The 23,163-nt window shown below is 50.7% G+C and overlaps 1 protein-coding gene across 1 annotated transcript in view; it reads left to right on the top strand.

Annotated features, from left to right (window-relative positions):
- Positions 1 to 2,723: 2,723 nt before the first annotated feature.
- LOC131089621 (hydrocephalus-inducing protein-like) overlaps positions 2,724 to 23,163 on the top strand; it is a 31,377-nt gene continuing 10,937 nt past the window's right edge. The window contains exons 1-18 of the mRNA XM_058034449.1: positions 2,724 to 2,795; positions 3,242 to 3,379; positions 3,707 to 3,884; positions 8,685 to 8,869; positions 11,840 to 11,965; positions 12,254 to 12,337; positions 12,472 to 12,606; positions 12,796 to 12,995; positions 14,797 to 14,921; positions 15,492 to 15,693; positions 16,104 to 16,287; positions 16,644 to 16,743; positions 17,234 to 17,352; positions 18,391 to 18,614; positions 19,345 to 19,412; positions 20,138 to 20,373; positions 21,111 to 21,211; positions 22,988 to 23,123. Coding sequence (XP_057890432.1) covers positions 2,724 to 2,795; positions 3,242 to 3,379; positions 3,707 to 3,884; positions 8,685 to 8,869; positions 11,840 to 11,965; positions 12,254 to 12,337; positions 12,472 to 12,606; positions 12,796 to 12,995; positions 14,797 to 14,921; positions 15,492 to 15,693; positions 16,104 to 16,287; positions 16,644 to 16,743; positions 17,234 to 17,352; positions 18,391 to 18,614; positions 19,345 to 19,412; positions 20,138 to 20,373; positions 21,111 to 21,211; positions 22,988 to 23,123 — 2,613 coding nt within the window. The remainder of the gene's footprint in view (positions 2,796 to 3,241; positions 3,380 to 3,706; positions 3,885 to 8,684; positions 8,870 to 11,839; positions 11,966 to 12,253; positions 12,338 to 12,471; positions 12,607 to 12,795; positions 12,996 to 14,796; positions 14,922 to 15,491; positions 15,694 to 16,103; positions 16,288 to 16,643; positions 16,744 to 17,233; positions 17,353 to 18,390; positions 18,615 to 19,344; positions 19,413 to 20,137; positions 20,374 to 21,110; positions 21,212 to 22,987; positions 23,124 to 23,163) is intronic.

Genomic DNA, 23,163 nt, shown 5'->3' with positions numbered 1-23,163 from the left:
CCCTGGAATCAGAGGTGGATTTTCTTGTGCACCTACCACTTGCTTTGCCTCCTCAACTTGCCACCAAAATGTCATACTCGTGCCAACCTCCCTTTTTGCTGCCCTTCCGTCCTGTGCCCTGAAAGTGGCAGTTGGACATGGGGTGTCTGGGGAGGCAGAAATAGGAAAGTTTTGCTCAGAGAAGCTCACTCAGATCCTACACACCTATGCTGAATTTGGGATTTTTTGGCATATTTTCTTTACAATGTAAAATGAGGTCTTTATCTGCATCATGATGAGAAGGCTTCCAGCTTCCCATGTCAGTCCATGAAGAGTCCTGATCTCCACGTAGCCCCTTCCCAACCCAGCTAGAGCACTCACATCTCTGCCTTCACCCAAAAACTAGTATTGTAGTGACAGCTCCAGAGCAAGACTTTGCAAAGTCACTTATTATGGAGCAATAAAAAGTCACTTATTATTATGCAGTTTAAAAAAAAAAAAAAAAAAAGATGTAAGGAAGCAGAGAGTTTCTCAAAAGCCCAGTGTTGGCATTAAGTTTATGGAGAAGGGTTGTACCTGCTCACACACAAATACCAGTTGTTTCTACACTGCACAGTTTTTCTGAATCAGGAGAAACAAAGCCCTATATGAACAGTGTGGCTGAATGTTTTCAAATAGAAGCACAAAATCATCTTTATTTCCTGATTTTTGCCATGTATGCACAAGTAAACCAGGGAAATTCAGGTGGCCATCCTGGAATCCTGGAATGGTTTGGCTTGGAAGGGACTTCCAGAGATTATGTAGTTCCAACCCTCCCTGCCTGAGTGCTGGGGGCACCCAGTTCCCTCAGGCAGGTTTGATGTAGGAGGTGCAGATGGAGCCCAGGTCTGATCTGTGGCTGGGCTTGGACCCACACTCGACTGATGGCCTGGACATTGTCACCCTTGGTTTGTGCCCAGGCCCCTTTCCAGCTGCTCCTGGTGTGGGAGGTGCTGGAGCCTGCAGCAGCGTGATCTTGCTCAGAGCAGCCAGCTCACTGCAGCCCGTGGTGCTTTTTCCAGGGGCTGTCATCCACTCCTGGGGCGTCTCAGAGGCCGCTGAGGGTGAGGGGACTGAGCTGGTTCTCAGAGATGGAGCACCCCAAGCTGGGAATGCAGGAGGTAAGTGGGAATTTGTCTCACGTCCATGTTTCCAGTGTGGGAGGTGGTTCTGTAGCCCCAGTGCCACTGGTGGCCCTCAGCACTGCTCACAGAGGGGCCTCACATCCCTCCCAGTGCATCACAAAGCTCTGCTGAAGCCAGTGCTCGCTGGAGAGGCCATGTGGGATGTTTTGTAGGGCTGCCCCAGGATGCTCCCTGTGCAGCCCCTGTGGAGGGCATTGCTCCCATTTACCTCATCAGGTGGTTTTCAGGACATTTTTGTAGGAACTTTGGCTGTAGCAGCTTGAGAGAACAGCACGTAAGTCAGAGAGAGGGAGAAAGGCCTCAGAAGTCAGATGAGCCTTCCCCCAGCTCCAAGGGCTCCCACCTCTAAGTCTCCTGGTTTTCTGAAGACAGTGAGAAGTGTTTCCAAAGACAAGTTCTGCAGCAGAGAGAATTTCTTGCTGCCAGGAGACATTCCAGTTGACTCTAATGTAGTCTATACTCATGGATAAGTGATTATGGGAGAAGATTTTCCCCATGGTCCCTCCACTGGTCAGTGGCACGGACACAGGATGAGATCAGGGTGATTCTGGCTGTGTTTGGGGAATAGGCCCCTCCAGCTGTGACTCTGCTTTATTTCAGGACACAGCTGCTCTTCTGCATCCATTTCCACTCTCACCATCTCCATCTCTCCTCCCCTCCCTGCAGGTTTTTGACGTGCGGCCGCTGTGGGGTGAGCTGCAGCCGGGAGAGAGCGAGCAGGTCACCTTCACCTTCTTTGGGCACGCCAACGTGGTGGCGCGTGTGCGGGCGCTGTGCCACGTGCAGGGAGGCCCCAGCTACGAGGTGGTGCTGACCGGGGAGGCCTCGTGCCCCAGCTACCAGCTGGACCTGCAGGAGATCGACTGGGGGCTGCAGGTACCACAGGCTGCTCCTGCCACAGCTCCTTGGCTGCCATCGTGGCCACCTCCGTCCCAGGCTCTCTCCCCCTCTCGGCCCCTCTGCTGGCTCTGGGGCTTGGAACACAACCTGTGAGAGACAGGCCAGCATCCCAGCTGGTTTGGAATGGCCATCCCCACCCCTCCCTCCCTTCCCCTGGCTGAGGGACAGGACACTGCCCTCTCCAAGGCACCTGACCCTGCCGCCTGGGGAGCACAAGGCTCCCAGGGAAGATGTCCACAGGGACCTGTCCCTGGGATATCCCTCCACTGATCTGCTCCTAAAGCTTGAGCTCCAAGGAGATGCTCTTGTCAAATGCTCTGGCTTGATCCACAAAATCATCCAGGGAGGAACTTGGGCTTTCAGTCACTTCAGTACCTGAAAACAATGTCCCACAATAATCCCCACTTTACTTCTTTACACTTTAAAGTCCACAGATACTTCCAGCTGCTGGCACTGCCTGTGTTGTTCTGTGTGTCTCTCTTGTCACCTGTCTGTTTCTTGCCAATATTTGCATGCAGGTGCCTTTTCTCCTGGAATGCCTCTCAGAAATGCACTGACTTTTAGATACAATTCAATGGGGACAAAGTTGTCAAAGCAAAACAAAACTGTTCATTAGTAATAATTCAGCCGAGCTGGGTGTGTGTCTACCTGCCCCTGGAGATGAGCAAACACACCTCCAACAAAAGGGCAATCTTTGTATCCCCTTTGGGACGGTCCCTGGCCCCTTTCCTGGTACTCAGGAACTTCCATTCTCTCTGACCACCAACTTTTCTGTCCCCTCCCCTCTCATCCTCCTTCCTTTTGGTCAGGTCAGGTTGTCAACCCCGTCCCTCTGCCAGCTCACAGCAACACCCAACAAACCAACCTGAACAAATCCAAACCACAAACAGCAACATGCAGAACCAACAACTTCCATTCTTTAACTCCATAAGCTTTTGGCTTCATCTCACACATCTCAGTGCCACCTCCTCTGTTTCTCCTGGCTGTTGGTGGCCCCTCAGAGTGCAGAGGACCTGGTCCCCTGGTTCATTTCTTTCTGGCCTTTCCAAGGTTTTACCACCTCTCTGTAGCTGTGTGGTTGCACTGTGGCTGTGTGCTTTCAGTGCCATCAAAGAGGCAGGAGGTTGCCAGCATCAGGCCTGTGTCTGTAACTTCTCCCTGCTCTGTCCTCTCTGCAGAGGTTTAACAAAGTCCTCAAAGCAGAGGTGACCCTGCACAACACCGGGGTCATGGAATTCACCTTCGTGGTGCCAAACTGCAGCACTGGCACTGCAGCAAAGCCTCTGCCTGGAGTGCCCGTGGTCGTGCCCACCACAGTGAGTAGCACAAGTCATTGCCTCTGGCCCTCTGTCAGGCAGCCCAGGAGAGAATTAAAGGAAAAAAGGGGGGGAAAAGAGGGAAAAAAGTGGGGGGAAAAGAGGGAAAAAAGTGGGGGGAAACCCCAAGCTGTGCTGGGGCTGCAGCCCTGTGAGAGCTCAGGAGCACACACTGCACCCCAGGGTTTTGAGCACAAGGGAGGTAGAAAGTGATGTGGTCTGATGGTTTCTTCTGCATGAGAACCTGTCCCCTCAGCCTGTCTGTCCCCTGAGCCATCCCACAGCAAAGCTCTGATGCAGTCCCTTCCTCCTCTCCTGTCCCTGCAGGGTTCCCTTGCACCTGGCCAGAAGCAAGTGTTGAAGGTCTATTATCTGCCAGGACAGCTGGGAGCCTTCCACAAGACTTTCCAGGTCAAAGTGGCTCATCTGGAACCGGCAGAAATCACCCTGAAGGGAAAGGGGACCTTCCCTGGGGTTACCAAGTACCGGCCCAGGAAGCTGAAAGGTGAGCACTGTGTTGGCTCCCAGGAAGATCCCCTGCTTTCCCCTGCCATCACACATCAGGCAGCTCACACCCATCTCCACAAGCCTGGAAGTTGCAGGGCTGCCAGACCAACACTTTGGCCTCTCTGGCTGCTTCCTGAGTTTTGAGCAGTTGAGTCCATTTAGGCTTTTTCCCAGGATCCTTTTCCCAGGATCTTGCCAGCACATTGTTGTAGTCCTGGAAAGATGATGGCCAGGCAGAAAAGCTTGGGAAAGCTGTGAGAGAGGCTGGCAGGGCTTTTGGCAGGGTTGGATGTGCGTGGCATTGCAGGGGATGAGATGATCCCCTGTGAGTGAGAATGAACATGAGGGTTCAGAGAGGAGCAGCAGCATCCATTGTTTCTGGGACAGGCCACTGTTGGGGAAGTGGGACTTCTCAGCTTCAATGGGATTGGCAATGTGCCTTGTCTTCTATTTATGGATAATTCTTTCCTTCAGAAGAGGAGATACTGCAAGAAGAAGGAAAAAACCCAGAGGAAGAAGAAAAGGAAAAGGATGAATCATCTGTGACCATCTGTGATGACGGAGTCACTGATGGAGTCACTGATGGGTCACTGATTGTCACACCTGAACAACAGGCTAGTGTCCAACATCTCCCCAGGCCCCTTCAGCTGAGGGGCTCCCCCAGCAGCACACTGGGTCTGGTGGAACAGGTGGGAGGGTTATTCCCACTTGGGAAATTGGAGGAGTGGCAGCTGTGCTCCCTCCCAAAGCTGCCTTTGCTTGTGGCCAGCCCATCCTCCATACTTGGAGCTCTCAGATAGGTACTGCCACAATCAGATTGCCAGATTTCTGGGCCACTTGCTGCATTTGGAGAGCTTGTGCTGTGTTCTCTTTTGTGACTGAGAGAAATATTTGTATTCAAGTGTTTATACCTAGAAAGTGAGCAGAATATTCAGAGTCAGTCAAGGGCCAAGAACCAACAAACTCTTCTTCATTTGCTGTGTAAATGGCAAGAAGGGCAACTGAACTGGTGAACTTTGTGATCTCCAAATGGCCTTATTCATGATAGCCCTCATTTTTTATTGGTGTATGATTCTACAAAACATTTCTCTCCTGTTCTGGAATACAGAGGTTAAGGGGAAAATTTTTTTTTTTTTTAAAGTCAATTTCTACACCTGTATGATGGGAATGATGTGGTTTCTTCTCCAGTGATACTGCCAACCTTGAGATTTCAGCTGAGGATAAAGAAACTGAATCATCCAAATATTCTTCAGAAGACAAACCTTGACAAGACCAAGGGAAACTGGGAAGCTCTTTGAAGAACCTACAGAGCCATAAGAACCTCGAGGATTGGCATTGGCACATCTTGTTTACCAATAAAGCAGAGAAAGGAATCTCTTATGGGAAGAAATCTGTGAAGGCTGAGCCCTGCCCAGGCATGGTGCAAAGTCCATGAGATCCTGCACTGTCTTCCTCTTCTCCCAGTGAAGCTTTTCAGGACAGAGAACTGGATCCTTTCCCCCTCTGGGAAGCACCTGGAGCTTTTATAGCCACCCTTAACCACTACTTGAAGTCCCACCTGTCCCTTGCCCCCAGAATTGGAGAGCTAAGGCTCTAAACCCCTGTCATGAAGGCAGTGACACCCTTAGGATGGTCATGGATGACAGTCTGAGAGCAGCCACGTTACCTTGGGGTACTTTGGCCCAGATAACCCTGGGGATTGTGGCAGGCTCAGAGAGAACACTCTTGGTCAGGTGTGAGATGTATGGCACTGATCATGTGGGTCATTATGACTGAACTTATTGCCAATACAGTATCTACATATTGTCAGTGCAGTATAAAATATAAGCAGGTCTAATATGACATGAGCAGCTTTGGCTAGAAACCTGCAGGTTTACAGACTGGAACTGCAGAGCTCACAGGGACAAAGCAACACAGCACCTGTGGAGCTGCTTCAGGATTTTATCTCTGGACATGGCTGGGTCTCAGCTGGATCTGCAGCCAGAGGCACCAGGAAGCTGCTGGGGCATGCAAGGAGCTCAGGTGGCACAGGGGAGGGTGGCAGGAGCCTTTCAGCCCTTGCTCCTTGCCAGATGCAAGGGAACCCTGCAGGGCTCGGCCTGATGCTCTTCCTCTGCCTTCTGGATGCTTTCCCATCCATCATGGCATTTCAGACTCCAGAAGAGCAGCCTCTGTGAGGTGCACTCCCAAAGGCAAAGGTATTCTAAAGTGAAAATCACTGCTCTAACTTGTGCCACTTTGCTGCTGAGTTGAACAAGAGGAGCATCCCCAGCAGCACCCCTTTTTGCAGCTCTCTGGCTCCCAACTAACTGCACACGTGCCAGCTGTGCCAAGCAATGGGGATTCTAGCTGTGATCACACACTGGGCAGATTGTGCTATCATGGTAACTGATTTTGAGAGGAATGGCAGATTTGTCTTTACAAACTACCTGTGTGTCTGCTGGTAGATAAAACCAGCACTGGGAGATAAAAGAAACAAAGGGAAGGGTTCCACTGATTGATGTTTGGAAAAAGATATTTGCTTTTACAAATAAACTTTAGGTTTGCTGATAAATGAAATTCGACATTGAAAATGAAAGAAACAATAGGGAAGAAAAACCCCTAAATTCAATAAGAATTAAAAATGAAAAGGGAGGGTTATACCTTAGAGGGAAATCTTTGGGATCAGGTGTTTTGGGAAGTCTGTACCTCTCATATACCTCAGTCAAGGGGGAAAGAGAGAAGGGAAATGTGGCTGGAAATTGGGATAAAAAGGGAGGCTGAGTCCTCCAAAAATTGGAGAGATCCCAGGGGAATGCCCCATGGCCTCTCCCTTTATTCAAATAAAGCCAAATAAAGCCTCTGTCTCCTTTTTGGACATAAAACCTCTGGTGTTTGTGGATTACTTTTTCCTAACGTTTTGATTCACTGTGTTGCAATCAAGTAGAAAAAATTATTAAAGAAAGGCCTCATAAAATCAGTCCTGCTCTGTTAGATCCATGGCTGGCCTATCATTTCTTCTAAGTGCAGCTAGCACTTAGGAAGTTCCCATGTGAAAACAATCCTGGTATGAATGGTTTGTTAAGATAACAATCTATTTCTGAGTGAAAAACAACCACACCTGCATAAACACTAGATCCATCCCATGAGAATCAGGGAAGAAAATACACAAACAATTTAAGAATAAAGAGATTTGATAGACAAGTAAAATACCTTTTTCTAATCAATAGAGTAATTGGCAAAAAAGCTACTGACCAATTGGAGGCACACACGAGGTCTGTAAAACTTCTAAATGAAGTCTTGGCTACACTGAGTTACAGGGAGTGGGAACAAAGCTCTCCAGAAACTTGTAGCTAGAAAGATTTAATGATATTCTTCACTTTGAGCCTCTTCCAGAGCTTAACTGCCAACACAAAAGCTTTTCCAAGATCCTTTTAAGCAAATAAATGAGATCCATGAGAATTGGGATAGACCACAAGGGTCTGGGACAGCCTCAGTGCAGAGGTCAACGGGTTGGATGTGTTACAGAAACCCATAAGATGCACACCTAGAGAGCCCTTTCCATTCCAACAGCAGCTGGGCATGGAATTCAGCACATGGAATTCAGTCCATGGAATCCAGTTCATGAAATTCCTAAGGCCTTATCAGTTTCACACAGTCACTGAAGTCTCTGCTATCACAGAAACCCAAAATCATTGGAGTTGGGAAATCCCTGCCAGCCCATGGAGTCCCAGCTGTGCCCAGTGCCCACCTTGTCCCCAGCCCAGAGCCCTGAGTGCCACCTCCAGCCCTTCCCGGGACACCTGCAGGGATGGGCACTGCAAAGCTCCCTGGGCAGCCCCTGCCAAGGCCTGAGCAGCCTTTCCATGGGCAAATTCCTGCTGGTGCCCACCCTGAGCCCAGCCTGAGGCCATTCCCTCTGCTCCTGTCCCTGTTCCTGGGAGCACAGCCCGGCCCCCCGGCTGTCCCCTCCTGGCAGGGAGTTGTGCAGAGCCACAAGGGCCCCCTGAGCCTCCTTTGCTCCAGGCTCAGCCCCTTCCCAGCTCCCTCAGCCCCTGCTGGGGCTCCAGCCGGGATAGCATCCTAGTGCTGTACAAAGAGCAGGGTACAGACCTGCCAATGGTGCCTTTATCACCACATTTTAAACTTATACTTAGCACCAATGAATTAATAATATGGAGTGTAATACACATACTCCAGCCACATGGCTCTGTCCCATGAGTCTCTTCATGATTTGATGGGACATGGTTGGGGATTTCTGCTCTTTGGGTCTGTTTCCTCTTTCATTTCGTTGGATTGAGGCAGTGACCTTTTCAGAGAGTGGGGAGGAGCTCTCAGAAGTGCCCGAACTTCATCCCTGCACAACACTCAAAACTCACAGCCAGGAAATACAACTGCTGGCTGAGTCCAAGAGAAGCAAGCAAGAAAAGCTGTACCAAGAGTGAGGTGCACAGGAATGTGTCCAAGTTTTAGCTCTCTCTGATAATTAGCACTGGTTTTCTCTGTTCCCTCTGCTCCTGTCCCTGTTCCTGGGAGCACAGCCCGGCCCCCCGGCTGTCCCCTCCTGGCAGGGAGTTGTGCAGAGCCACAAGGGCCCCCTGAGCCTCCTTTGCTCCAGGCTCAGCCCCTGCCCAGCTCCCTCAGCCCCTGCTGGGGCTCCAGCCGGGATAGCATCCTAGTGCTATACAAAGAGCAGGGTATAGGCCTGCCAAAGGTGCCTTTATCACCACATTTTAAACTTCCATAAATACAGAAGGACTCTGCAGGAGGCACTAAAGCCAAGTCAGCAGCCAAAGTGCCAATGCCCTGCGCCCGGCAGCGCGGCCCGGCCCGGCCCCAGGCTCGGTGCCGCGGTTGCCCGGTAACCGCGCCCGGGCCCTCAGCGTCTGTGACGGCGCCGCGGCCTCAGCGCCCGCAGCCGCCCCGATGCTCATTCGCACCCGGCGCGCTCACCGGCGGCACTCGGCCGCTGCCAGCGGAGCTGTTCGCACAACAGTGCTGTCTGTGAGCGAGAACTCGCAAAACATTGCTCTGCGAGGGACGCCTAAACTCGCAGAACAGTGGTTTCTGCCAGAGAGTCCTGAATTTCGTTTGAAGGTAAAGATTGACTCAAGTTGTACTTTCTGGTTTTGTCACATCTGAAAGAGAATGCCAAAGGGAAATACAGGATGGGATAATGCCAGTGTTCAGTTTGGTGGCATGTACAGCTGAGGGGATGAACAATACATGGTCTGCTGATGGTGCTTTTTTCTCACCGAAGAAATGCAACATTTCCTAAATATACTTGTCTATACATTTTTTCCTATAGTATGTATTTAAACTACTTATAGGTGAATGAGTTCTGTTCAAGTTTCAGTGGGTTGTTATGATCTGGTTATTAAAATTATTAAGGAGATGCCCCTGGATTAAGGTGCAAACCGAGACCATGTGTCAAAGTCAATAGTTTGGATTTTATGGAACAGTAAATGTGAGGAAGAGAGAGGGAGAAAGAAATAGAAAAAGAAGAGGGGGAGGGAAGGGGCTGGGAAGGAGGGAATAGAGTGACAGAGACAAATTTAGTAGAAAATATCACCATTCCATGGATCCCATCCCATTCAGTCCTTTTCTGGTCTCTGTGGTGAGGTCTCACAAAATGTGAGACTCCAATGGATTAATGCAGATTTGGGCAAGGTGGGACTGCCCAGGTACCTCCCTGGGATGGGGCAAGTTTGGCTCTGTCTCTTACTACTCTCAAATAATATAAAATCTTTAGCACCAGTATGTCCTTTGAGTCTGCCATGAATTGGGTTGTGGATTTTCAGATCTGTTGTGTTTCTCTGCATGCCATGCAGTCATCTGGTGCAAGGCCTCAGGAATGGCTCTGGGGGCACTTTGGAGGTCTCTGCTGGGTTGTGACACCCCCTCAGCTGCCCCTCATGGGAATGTCCCCTGGATGTGGCCTTCTGGGGCTGGGGGGTTTTAGAGCTGAGCCAGTTTGTCTGAGGGAGGATGGGTGTCCTCTGCCCCTTACCAGAGGTTGTGCCTCACCCCCAAAATTTCCTCCTCCCCCTCTGTGGATGGGAGGTTTGTGTGCCAACCTGGCCTCAGCAGACGTGTCTGTGGCTATGACTTCCCCAGCCTGAAGGCAGAGAGAGCTGATTTTCAGGACAGCTGCTGGATTTGACTTTAGTGGGGATATATTTTTCTCCCTCAGCCTTGTTCACTTCTCCCCAGACCTGAGCTAACAGGACAATAGTGTCAGCTTTATCTTGTCTCAGGTTCCCTTAGGCAGCTTAACTCCCAGTGCCAAGTTCCAGTCAGGAGGCATTTTCAGGGAATGGTGGGCTTGAGGGTCTCAGCTTCTTTATTCAATTTTGTCACAATGGGTAAAAAGTCCTTTATAGCAATACTTAGGCCATTAACCATAACATTCCAGTCTCTCACAAGCCCTGTGAGGAGCTGCTGAGAGAGCAGGGGGTGTTTAGCCAAAAAAGAGGAGGTCTAGTCATGCTGTTTTTAAGTAATATTTGAGCTACAGCTTTGTCTGTTCAAACTATTATTAATAGTCAGCATTTTAGCTCCAGGTTTCAGTACAATCCATCTTTGAATGGAATAAGGTACCCATATAGTTGCAATAAAGTCCAACTAGAGGCTTAACAACACTAGCTGCTTATGCCTAATGAGCACTTAGCTACGTTCAAATCATATAAAATCTTTAGCACCAGTATATCCCTTGAGTCTGCCATGAAATGGGTTCTGGATTTTCAGAGTTCCATTGTTGTTCCTTCCAGTTCTGTTGAGGCGCTGTCACTCCTCTGTGACATCATCTCTTCACAATGGCTTCTGGAGTGCCAAAGACACCAACACCTCGTATTTTGCTCAGGGAAAGACTGAAGGCTGATTCTGTGAGTAGCCCCTGGGGCTGTGTTAAGGCTGGCACTGCCCTGCTCTCCCTGCTCTCCCTGCCCTGCTGTCCAGCAGTGCTGTGAAGCTGCAGAGCCCCTCCCCAGCCCTTTGTGCCGTGCTCCTGTTGCTGGGGCTGTCCTGGTGCAGTAGGGTACACTGTGGGATGTGTCAGGGACAGCCCAGCGCCCTGCCTGGCTGTGCCAGCAGAGCCAAGGGAAACCAATGTACAGCTGAAGCCCTCAGCATGGGCTTCTTTCCTGCCCCTTTGCCACAGCCATTCCTTCTGTCAGGCTGGGCACTCACCTGTGCTGCTCTGACCATGCTGCCCTTGGGCACCCGGGCACGTGAGGGGGAAAGCTCAAACTCTGCCCAAAGCCTTGAGAGCCACGGCTGGTCCCAGCTGGAAGAGCTCCCAAGGCAGCTGTTCCCTCCCAGCTCCTGGGTGGGCACAGATGCAGCCCTGCAGGCAGCACTGGATGGAGCCAGGGCCACAAAGGTCCCTTGCTGTCTGCAGCTCACTTGGCTGAAGATGCCCCACTGCTGAGCCTCTGCCAAGGAGATCCCTCTGTTTTCTTGTGTCCAGGGCTCTGTCAGCCCACACAGAGAAAACCAATGCTAATTGACAGAGAGAGCTAAAACTTGGACGCATTCCTGTGCACCTCACTCTTGGTACAGCTTTTCCTGCTTGCTTCCCTTGGACTCAGCCAGCAGTGCTATCTGCTGGCTGTGAGTTTTGAGTGTTGTGCTGGGATGGAGTTTGGGCAGTTCTGAGAGCTCCTCCCCACTCTCTGAAAGGTCACTGCCTCAATCCAGGGAAAAGTAAGAGGAAACAAATGCTCAAAGAGCAGAAATCCCCAACCATGTCCCATCAAATCACAGAGAGACTCATGGGACACAGCCATGTGGCTGGAGTATGTGTGTTCCACTCTGTGTTATTCATTTATTGGTGCTGAGTATTTCAGCAGCAAACTTCCAGGGCTTCCAGAACTGTGCTAGTGGCTGTGATCACAAATCATTCATCAGTAATAAGTGAACAAGAAAAGCCTCCATGAGCATTTCTGAGACTCTTGCTGTTTTTTTGCCTTCCAGCTGACTCCCTCTGCCTTCCAGAAGGAGATGTCTCTCAACACCAAGCAGAGGCTGGCCAGAGCTAAGAAGCTGAGTCTGCCTCCCATTGTCCAGCCTCAAGACAAGCCTGGGACCTCCCATCACAAGGTAGCCTTTCCCTGCCCTTGCTGTTTGATGCGATAATTGAGGAGGATGCCAAAAGAGCAGCTTGGCTTGAGCCTGCTCAGCCTGGTCCAGGAGCTTTTGGTCAGCCCAGGGCAGAGGTGGAGGAGCCACTGTTTGCCCAGCGTGGGCTGGGCTGATGTGCTCACCCAGAGTCTGCACTTCACTGGGGATCAGAGCAGAATCTTCCTCCCAGCAGCTGAACCTGTCTCTGCTCTCTCTGGCCTCTCCCTGCAGTTCTCAGCAGCTGCCCCAGAGCAGCGCTCGTTTCAGCCTTGTCCACCAGAGGTGGTGTTTCAGAACTACAGCCCTGGTGAGGTCTGTGAAGTGCCACTGGTTCTGAGGAACAGGGACAAGGTGAGTGCTGGGACTGGAGGTTCAACGCTGTGCTGGAAGAGGAGAGCAGAGAAGGGTGGTTAAGGATGGCACCAGGGCATGTCCACCTGTGCCATCACAAGTGGCAAAACCATCATTCCATGTCTCTCCTGCAGGTTCCTCACTTGGTGAAGGTCACCTTGAAGAGCTCACCTTATTTCCATCTGGTGGGCCCCAATGACGTGTGCCGCAAGGTGCCACCGGGCCTCTACACCACTGTCCGCATCCTCTTCACCCCTGGGCAGAGAAAGGTGAGTCTGGAGGGCCCAAGAGGTTGCTGTTTGCAGTGGAAAGTGGACCTGCAAGGCTGGACTCAGGGCATCTGGCCTGGCTTTTGAGGACCTGTTTGGTTTCAGAGGATCTAGAACTGGGAGATGCTCTTTGCCTGTGCTTAAGATGGGGATAAAGGCTCTGTGCTGAGACAGTTCCTTTTGCCACAGGATTATTTCCACCAGCTCCTCTGCACCACTGAAAATGAAGAGTTCATTGTGCCAATTTGGGCCATCGGTGGCCGAGCCATCCTGGACTTCCCTGACCAGCTGGACTTCTCCACCTGTCCGGTCAAGTACATGACCCAGAAGACCCTGCTGGTTCACAATGTTGGAAACCGGCCTGCTCGTTACGAGCTGAGCACCCAGAGGTGAGGCAGCTCATCTGTCCTTGTGCAAAGGATATCACCTTTGGGTGATGGCAGAGTTGGGAAAGAGCAGCAAAAGGAACCAGAGCATCAGAGCTGCTGCCCCGCAGCCCTGGCTGGAAGTGAGCAGGACGTGTGGGGTTTGCCGTTGCTTCTCATGGTTTAAGCAGGATGCAGCCTTTGAGCTTTCTCTGTCTCAGATTTCCTGGAGGGTGCTGGAACATGTTGGTAGCTGGCTTGCACCCTCCTGAGCACAAGCAGCTTCTGAAATGCTTACTCACCACTGCCAGCCAAATAGACCCATTCTCTAGGAGGCCACAGGCACGTGGCTTTCCAGTGGTCCCCGCATCAGATGCCCAACATGAGAAGACAATCACTGTTTCTCCTGTTGGCTGAACTGGAGAGGGTAATGCATTTTTGACACCATACCTGCAAGGAGACCAGTTCAGTTGGCTGGTGGTGTGTTGAGGGTTATGAGATCCCAGAGGTCTTGGTGTAGGAGCTGAGCTCAGGAATGCAGCACAGACCTGCTGTCTAACCACAGGCAGCTGAGTGGCCTTGATGTTTTTTTTCTCTGGCAAAACAGAGGTCAAAAGGCAAATTGACTTTTCTGCTGTGAAACGTGAGGGTCCAAGAGGAGCTTCCACCAAAGCCTGCCAGAGCTATTGGCAGCTCCAATCCAGGCTCCTCAGATGCTGCTCAAACAGGCTGCTGCTTTGGACTGTGCAAACATGTAGGCAGGAATTTGTAAATCCATGCACGGTTTTTCTCTGGGATTTCCAGATCTTGTTTTGTCACCACCAAAATAAATCCCCAATAAAGTCTGGTATCCTTTTACAATGTGCTTGCCAGCAGTTCTGTTGAGTGCTACAGAGCATGTTGGATCCTGCTTGATAGGGATTTAAAGAGTTTCTGAACTTTAGGAATTAAATCTTGAAGTAGATGAAATAGAGCCTAGATGTAGTGACAGAGGGAAAGATGGAGCTTGTGAGCTGCTGACTCTGGACAGAATTTTTCAGCACAGAGATGGAGCTGCTGTAACCTAACAGACTGAATTTATTAGAATAGTTAATACTGCTTGACGTCAGAATTAACTGACCATCACTTAAAAGTAATAGATGTTAAGATTAGATGATATTTGAGTTTCTTCCTGCAATAAGTGTTAGTGGACACATGAGCAATTCAATTAGCCCTATTTTTTTTGTCTCCCTTGGTGTGGGAGGCAGCTTTTAATGAGATCAATTCTCCCAAAATCAAATCATTTAATAATGGCAGTTAAGACACCAGTGGACAAAAGAATGTTTGGCTGTAGCAGATAACTGTACCATGGGACTTGAAACAGATTGCAGCCTCCTTGCACACAGCATCTACCAAAAGTGCAGGTGAATGGTGCTTTGAGAGACTTGGTCACAAAATTGCCAGCTTTGCTCACTGGTCAGCTCTGTTTGTAAATTATGTTAGGAGTACTTGGTCCTTGGTATCCATGGCCATAACTTTTGCCCAGCTCTGTCAGTAAGGGGAGCTGATATCTGATGAGAGTAAGCAAGATGCAAATGACCCTTGAGCCTCATTGCAGAGAGCTGGATACAGAGCATGGGGGAGATAGGTCATTTCATCCCACAGGATCTTGTGAGGGCTGGATCTCCTCACACTAGAGTCAGTGGCTGTTTCTGACCCTGTCTGTTCTGTCTTCTGCTGACTGTGGTTGGTTTGCTCTTTGCTTGCACAAGTGAGCAGAACTGGACTGCAAGAGGGTTAACATCCCCAAATCTCCACCAAGAGCCCTACTGTCTCTGTGTTGCAGCCCTTTCTCTGTCACTCCGGCCATGGGAACTCTGGATGTTGGTGACGCCGTGGAGGTGGCAGTGGAATTTCGGCCACTGAAGACTGGTGACCATTGCAGGTCCCTTGTTGTGCACTATGACACAGGTGAGTGCTGGCCAGTGCTCAGGGCACTCTGTGCATCCCTCAGAGCAGAGCCTGCTCTAAGCAGAAAGGCTGGTGTGGCCGTGGCTTTCAAGAGGGAGATGATGATACTTTTCATGGGGTTCATGTTCTAGTCATCTGGTTTGAAGTCATGCAGTTTGTCATCTTGATCCTCGTAGAGCTCCATGTAAATGCCATTTCTAGAGAGCATGTCTGGTATTTGTTGTTTGCATCTCGCCTGGGAAATGCTCACCTGCAACAGGAATGGTGAGCTTGAAGTCTGAGCCCAGATGAATCCCAGGAGCTGGCTGGGAATAATGAAGCTTTGAAAGCTCTGGAAGTGAGGGAGCCTTGGTAGGGGTGTGTTCTAGAGGGTGAAATGCTGGCAGGTTGTCAGGATGGCGTCATGCTGTGCACATGCAGCTCTCAGCTTGTGATCCATGGACTGATCCATGGAACTGCTCGTTCAGCTAAAAGCTGTGACACTTTCTTCTGCTGCCTGTGGTGTGCTCTGTTCCTTGTGCTTCCATCAGCCAGTGAGGTGAGCAAAGACTCCCCTGTGCTTTGTTCCAGGTGAAGACACCCACACAAGCCTTCATGCCAGAGCTGTGGATGCCCACATCAGGCTGGACAGGAATACTGTGACCCTGCAGAAGACGTACATCTCCATGTCAAACAGCGCAACTGTGCTCATCCACAACCGCAGCGACATCACAGCCCGCTTCCAGTGGAAGGCTGTGGATACTGAGGAACAGGAGGATCAGCTGAGGCAGAGGTGGGTTTGAAAGATCAATTTCAGAGACATTCCGTGCCCAAGGGTAAAACTAACAAATGGCTTCAAGAGGTACTGGTGCTTTTGAATGGCTTTGGGTAAGTAAACCAGCCCATCTCTCCTGCCTCCCCCAAGCAGTTGTGTGTCAGGAAAAGCTGCCTGAGGTGGCTGATGGATTCTCCCTCAGCTGTGGCAGAGGCTTTGAGCCAGAAGGTTCTGTTGAGGGCTGCTGCCTTTGGAAAACTCTCCTGAGCTTGCAAGTGTGGAGTGAACAAGTGACCCTCTGATCCATTTGGGACCCCATGGCTCAGGGTCAGCCCTTTGCTCTGGAGCTGCTCCTGCCCTTCCACTTCTCTCTGCAAAGACGTGGCTTATTAAACAACCTGCTGGGTTTGTCTTTCCTATGCCTGCAGGCAGTATCACAGGATATACCAGCAGCAAAGGCACAAGTTGTATAGTTTTCTGAAGGAGCGTGAAGTGCACATCACTTGCCGAGAACGCCTTGCTCTTCTCAACCACACCTTCCAGAGTGAGGTAGCAAAGATCAGAGGAGATCCCATGCTGTTAGACGATGACATTTTCTCCCTTGTGCCAAAGGTAAATGATGGCTGAGAACCTCCCTTCCTGCTTCTCTCCTTCCTCTTCCTCCTCATCCCTGACTAAGGTCACTTGACTGATCCCTGCCTCAGCTGGCTTTGTGTGCCAGGAGAGAAGTCATCGGGATTCTGGTGAGGTCAGAGAGCTGGTTGCAAAAAGCATTTCTGCCCTGTGGGCTCCTGGCAGGCAGCAGGAGCCTGACAAAAGCTTCTAAACTCTGTTCTCAGTGTTATTGATGAGTGTTACTCACTCCTTGCTTGTCACTGATGCTCTAAAGAACAGCTTACAGGACTGTGGTTGAAAACAAGAATTGTGGTGTCTGAAGATAAAGGTTTTGCTGTGTCCTTCTGCTTTAGGAGGGTGAGATCATGCCGAAGTGCTCGGCTGAAATCAGCGTGTTCTTCACGCCCCAGGCAGCCCAGGTCTATGAGCGAACAGTTTACTGTGACATCTCAGGTACGGCTCCTTCCCCTGCCCCTCTCTGCAGTGAAGGCAGCTGCAAACACTCCCCCAGGTCACTGGGCTCCTGTGCCATGGCTGGGGAGGGTCTGTGCTCAGCAGGGCCCTGCTGGCACATGCCCACTGTCCCTGCAGCTTCCAGGGCATCTCCTCTATTTTGATTTTTTCCCTCTCAGCTGTTCTGAATGCTGCCTGTATTTAGTCTGCTCCTCCTCCCTTGGGGAAAACACTCTGAGGTGCACCCAGAAGGAGGAAGAACAAAATTTCTGGCATTTCCTAAAGTTCCACACTCAGCACAGGGGTAGAAGAAAGGATGGTGTCTATGGATGTACTGCATCTCCTGAGGGAAGGGAAGGGTCCATATCTGCTCCTGGGACATCAGGAGCTGGTGCCATGCAGCACAGAGTCAGGGACTAGCACTAAGGCAGCCTGGAAAACGCAGGAGAGCAGAAGGAATTCCTGTACTGAAATAGAAATCTCTCCCCAGGCCGTGAGAACAGGCTGCCCCTGCTCCTCATGGGGGAAGGCCTCGGGCCCCGGGTCCATTTCCACTTTGAGGAACTGAACATCGGGGAGGTTTTTGTCAGAGTAACCCACAGATATGAGGTAAGCAGAGAGATTGGGGTGGGTCCTGCTGACTCCTAGGGTAGCAGTGAGCCTTGTGGACCTGTGGAATTCCTGGCAACTTGGGTAGTTGTGATGCTGGTCAATTTTGGGGGGATTTCTTGGAATCTGGATCTTTTGGATGGGGTCAGAAAGGTGTGTCTGTTGTTCGTGAGACCCCAGGCCCTGCTGTTGGGCAGCCTTCTTTGGAGATCAGCTGGGAGGCTTCCTGCAAAACCACCTGACACATGAAACCAACACTGGGTCAAAAAGCTGCATGTTCAGAGGCTTTTGTTCCAGTCCCAGACACAAATCACCTTTGTGCTCAGGCTGTCCAAAAGCAGCTGGAACAAACTGGCTGCATTTGAGTTCAAGTCCATTGCAAACAGTTTTCAGCCATGTCCCTCCTGCATATTCGTGGGAGTCAGAGGAAAACCATCCACCCTCCTGGCTCAGCGCTGGTCAAAGCCCTTGGCAGTGCTTTCCCTTGCTGACCAGCCCCTCACCACACCTCAGCCATGATGTACCTCTGGCTCTAGAAAGAGCAAAGTGTTTCTGGGAAGGAGGCAAAGGAACTTCCTACATCTTTGCTTCTGGTTTCTCCCACTCCTGCTGTAAACAGGTTGGGCTGCAATGGAAGCTGAACGTGCCCTGCCCATGGTGGGGTTGGACACGTTTGAAATCTCTGTGGTGATGTCACTGGTAATGCTGTGATGCCCAGTGCTGCTCTAAGGGCCAGGTGTGAATGAACTGGGTGATGCTGAGCAGCCCCTCTGTGCTGCAGGTCAAACTGGACTGTCTCTGCCAGTGGGAAAACCCCAGAGTGGCTCTGGTTGTATGAAGTTATCACTGCTTTGCATGAAAACCCCAAAGCTACACAAAGCTGTATTTCAATGTTGTATTTTTGGCTTCTGCCATGCAGCAGCACAAGGCATCTTCTGTCTTTTACTGGTGTTAATAGTTTAATTTGAAAGTGACTCAGACTTCTGTAGGAAAGGAACATTCCTCATGTATTTCCACTTTGCTTTTCTGCTGCTGCAGGCATACCTGATCAACAAGGGGCCTATTGAGGCTCCCTTCAAACTCATCCCTCCAACCACAGCCATGGGCTCCTGCTTCACCTTCCTGCCCCAGGAGGGCATCGTGGCACCAGAGAAGCTCCAGGCCATCCGGGTCTCCTTCTGTCCCACCATCCGGGGGGAGTTTGAGGAACAATTCTATTTCCATGTGGCTGAATCCCCTAAGCCTGTGATCTTCACTATCAGGTGAGGAGGGCTTTGGGAGCTTGTTGGGCACATCTGTAGCAGTCTCTGGGTAATCATCTTCCATCTGCCTCATTTTGTGGTGGAGCAGAGAAAAAAGGTGTTGCCTGAGGTGGCTCTGGCATCCCTTTAGTGTGGGGTGCCTGCTGCCCTGTGTGGGTACCCAGGAGCTGCAATGACTCCTTCCTGCAGGGATGTCTCCTGCTTAGGCTGTTGCAGGCAGTGGGATGGATCAGCTTTGGGCAGCAGCTGCTCTGGGATGTCCCACCTGAACACCCAGCAAGGTCCCCAGGGCTTTGAGATGGGCCAGCCTGGGTCATTCTGCAGCAGCAGCAGTGTTTGCAAAAACTCCTGTGAATAATCCCTGCCAGATGGGCAGCAGCAGCCTCAGCTCCCCTCTCCCAGCCATGCTGTGGGGACAAGCTGTGCTCCCAGCTCCTGTGCACAGAGGGCTCTGGTGCCTCCTTGGCACAGCCAGCAAAGGGCTGATGTGGGAGTCAGGAACTGTGCAGCAGGAACTGTGCCAAGGACTGGGGCATCTGTCAGCTGCTGAGCACTTTGCTTTGGCTGCCTCCTGCCCCCGTGGGTGCTGTGCTGAGCACAGGGTGCTGGGGTGATTTGAAACCCAGGCTGGCTCTGACAGCAGCATTTATCCACTCTTTCCCTAAGGACACCCAAACCCTTTGTGATTCCCTTTAACAGAGGCACTGCCTCCCTGCCTTTGTCCCTGCAGGGGCTCTGTGATGGGACCCACTTTCCATTTTGATGTGCCCGCCCTGCACTTCGGTGACATCGCCTTTGGTGAGTGTGCCCTGGGCTGGCACCACAGTGTCAGAGCTTGCTGTGGTGCTGAAATGGAGCCCTTGAACATAAGAGCATTCATCACTCATGTTCCTCCACCACAGCCTCTTCAGGGTGTTCATTCAGGGCTGCTGGTACCTCAGGTACCCTTTTGTCATCATGAGATCAAACAGGACCAAAGGAATAAAAAGTCAGCATCACTGTTTGGCCACTTCTTGTTTCCCTTTTAGTAAGTGGCACAATAAATAAAGGCACCGGGCAGGAATATGGTTCTGTAATAGCAGATTCATCCTGCTTAATCTGATTTCATTCCTAAAGTTTCTTCAGCTGGGAGCAGCTCTTTAATCTTTGTTTCTTTAAACTGTGCTGCTGAATGTTGTCTGCATGTGTTACCTCAGTGGCATTTGAGAGCGTGACATCCTTTTTGTGCCTCTCCTGCCTCCCTGCTGCAGTCACTGTTGATGGGCATGGAGAAGCCCTGGGCTGTGCCTGCAGTTGGTTTTTCCTCCCCATCTGGGTTTAAATGACTCTTGGTAAGCAGGCTGGGAGATGTCTGCTCCACACATAGCTGGCCAGCCAAGCCGTAGATCCACTGCAATGAGCTGTAGTTCAGATAACAAAGAAGTAAAAAAAATCCAAGCACAGTTTTATCCTACCAGCAGGATATTCACACCAGCAATCACGAGGTATTGATGCCTAAATGGGGATTTGTGTCATTTTCTTAGGTTTTCCTCACACCTTGAAGTGTTGCCTGTTTAACACCTCCCTGACGCCCATGGGCTTCTCCCTCTACATTCCTGGGGATGGCTTGGGAGTGCCCAGTGTTAGCAGCACTACTCAGATAGGCAAACCCAGCAGCCAGTTGTGGAGGAAGGAAGTTCGTGTTCTGAGGAGATTACAGGAATTTACCATAAACCCCCACAGCGGGACCGTCCGTGCCCTGGGATCCCAGGATATCAAGGTATGGGAAGAGTCCAGCTGCTGGGGCTGAGGCTTCACTGCAGTGTGGGAGGGCTTCAGCTCTGGTGCCAGCTTTGAGCATCCTGGGAGTGAGAGATCTGCACTGCTGGGAGGCCTCTGCTAGATGGGTTACCTGGGATGTTCCTCAGGAGCACTGTTTTTTTCCAAAATCATACGCTGAGATCAATACCATATGGTCAAGTCCTGAAGCCATTCTTGTGTTTTTGAGAACAATTTATTTGATTGCAAGTGGGCAGAGGAAGGATGAAAACAGAAAGTTGCTGTTAAAGAGAGAGATATCATTGTGGAAAGCAGTTTTCTTCTCTTCCTGGTCTTGTTTCTCATCTCCTGGGCAGCAGATGAGTTGTATTCACTGCAGGAATCCTCAGTGGGGACAGAAAATACTCTGCAGCCACAAACTGCCCAGCATGTGCTGGGCCACACTCTGCCCTCAGCTTCCTGCTGTAAGGCTGGACTTGTTCCATTGGAGACAACAGACTTCTTCTGCATTTATGTCATTGTAGTCAGGTGAAAAATTAGTCCCTTTAGCAAATCTCATATTGCCAGAGGGCTTTTTTTACTCTCAAAGACTGTTGCTCTACTTAGGGACCAGCAGAAAAATTAAAGCAAATCCTCCCTTTGTCTACCATGGAACAGGAGTTGGAGGACAGTACACATGGGTAATGAGAATTTTGGGAGTTAGGAAATACTTGCTGCACTTCATTTCTTTTCTACCAGGTCACCCTGTGTCCCAACACTGTTGGGGACTACAATCTGGAGCTGGTGCTGGACGTGGAAGATGTTGGCAGGAAGGTGTTTGCACTGCCCCTCACAGCCAGGTACCAACACCTTTCCTGCACCTGCTTGTCTTTGCTCGTGCATCCAGCACCAGCACACTGCCTGGCTGCAGCTCCAAAGGAGAAGTGCTGCTTCATGAGCTGGATCTGCCCATCTAGACATGAGAACAGTGCCAGGAAAGCAGCCCTTAGTGAGATACCCCCCTGCTCACAGCCAGCCATGGCCCTAGCCCTTTTTCTAAAGGGAGCAGGAATAACATGAATTGTTGGCCTGGGCTTTGGTGCTTGAGCTGGAACAAATTTCCAAAGGCTTGCCTGCCCTTCTTCCTGCAAGTGGTGAACTTATGCTGCTTGTGACCACCCTGCAGCAGTGGTTTGGAACACAGTGAGCAGCCTGCTGAGAGCTGGGGTCTGGGTCCCTTCAGCAGTGCGTGTGCAGTGGGGAAGAGGCTCCAGGCAGGAGTGGGGAGAGCAAAAGGTCTTACAAAGAGGACTGTAGTCCTTGATGTGGAAGGTTGTGGGAACTCAGCATATCACTCCTGATGTCCAGAGTTGCCGAGATAACCCTTGGGGGGCTCGGAAATCCTGGAATGTTGCCAGAAGTGCTTGGTGGTTGGATTTTGACCCTGCAGGGGATGTGCCACCTGTGTGAGGACAATAGAATCACTTGGGGATAAGTGGTGTAAGAATTAATTATTCACAGGGTGGAAATACAGGTTTTAGGATTTTGGCGCAGGGGGGTTGTAGGAGACAAGATGGAGGAATCGGGGCGTGTCTTGCCCTTCTTTCTTCTTCTTGTCGTCCATCTTCTGTGGTGATGTTGGCACTTTGGGATTGGTTCATGTTGAATGTGCACTTGTTAGTATGGGTAAAAGGTATTGGAAAGTAAAGGTAAATATATTGTACGTAGTTTTTAGTATAAAAATAGACGACCGCCCAGTGGGAGGTCAATGTGCCCTTGGCTGCCTTGCTGGTCAGACCTCTGTTGGGCTGGAAGAAAATTTTCTAGATAAGAAATCATAAACAATAATGTAGACCGAAAAATATGAAGAGTGCACTCATCCTTTGGAGCGCGGGCTGTCCCAAGGCATAGGATGCTGTGCGTGACCAGGCAGAGACAAAAGGCCGGACCGGTCAGAAGGTCACCTCAGCTTTCACTGCTTCCCTCTGGCTCTGTTGAGTCATGTTCTCAGAGCTGAGACCAAAAGTCATTCTTGCTGCAGCAGAATTCCATCCTGCTGTGCTGCTGTGGGTGTCAGTTTAGTGCCAAGAGGGATGCAGTTCCCTGGTGCTGTTCCCTCTCCCAGGCAGAGCCATCCAGTCAGTGCCTGGGCTGCCATTTTGTAAAGCAAGCACAAATGGGGACAGTCAGTGTAGAGACCCATGGGGGAAAGAATTGAGGCAGCTCTAGGAACTGGAAGAAGTTGATCACCTGCACTGTGGGCCTTGTGCCCTCCACTGCTGGAAGAAATAATTCAGTTTTCAGGCAGGACAACAGTGCTGGAGGAGAAAAGGGAGTCATTTTCACTGATACACTGGAGTCTTGTGTTCCTTGAGCCTTGGTGGGCACTGGTCCTCACTGGAAAGGCTCCCCCAGAGCTCAGGGACCACTGGCACTGTTACAGGAGTCCTTGCAAGTGTCCTTGGGCAGAGAATGGGCAACACTGCTGAGACAGCTCTGGACTACTGTAGGACTGCTCTACTACTCTACTCTGTTAGATTTGCAAATACCTTACACTCCATTGCATGCTCTTGGAGGACAAAAGTTCTCCATGCTCCCAGTGTCTCTCATTCCCCTGGGGTCATTTCTTCGCCCAGGTGCATCGTTCCTACTCTGCGAGTGCTCAACCCTGTCGTGGAACTGGGGCACTGCTGCTTGAAGGTGCTCTATGATGAGAAGGTGACCCTGGTGAATGACAGTGACTTCCCTGGCTGCTACTGTCTTCTCCCTCAGGTTTGGCCTTGCATCCATCTCCTCCCCTCAGATTTCACTG

Source organism: Melospiza georgiana, chromosome 14 (genome assembly GCF_028018845.1).
Source record: "Melospiza georgiana isolate bMelGeo1 chromosome 14, bMelGeo1.pri, whole genome shotgun sequence".
NCBI classification, from domain to species: Eukaryota; Metazoa; Chordata; class Aves; order Passeriformes; family Passerellidae; genus Melospiza; species Melospiza georgiana.
This window is presented reverse-complemented; position numbering and strand designations above follow the sequence as displayed.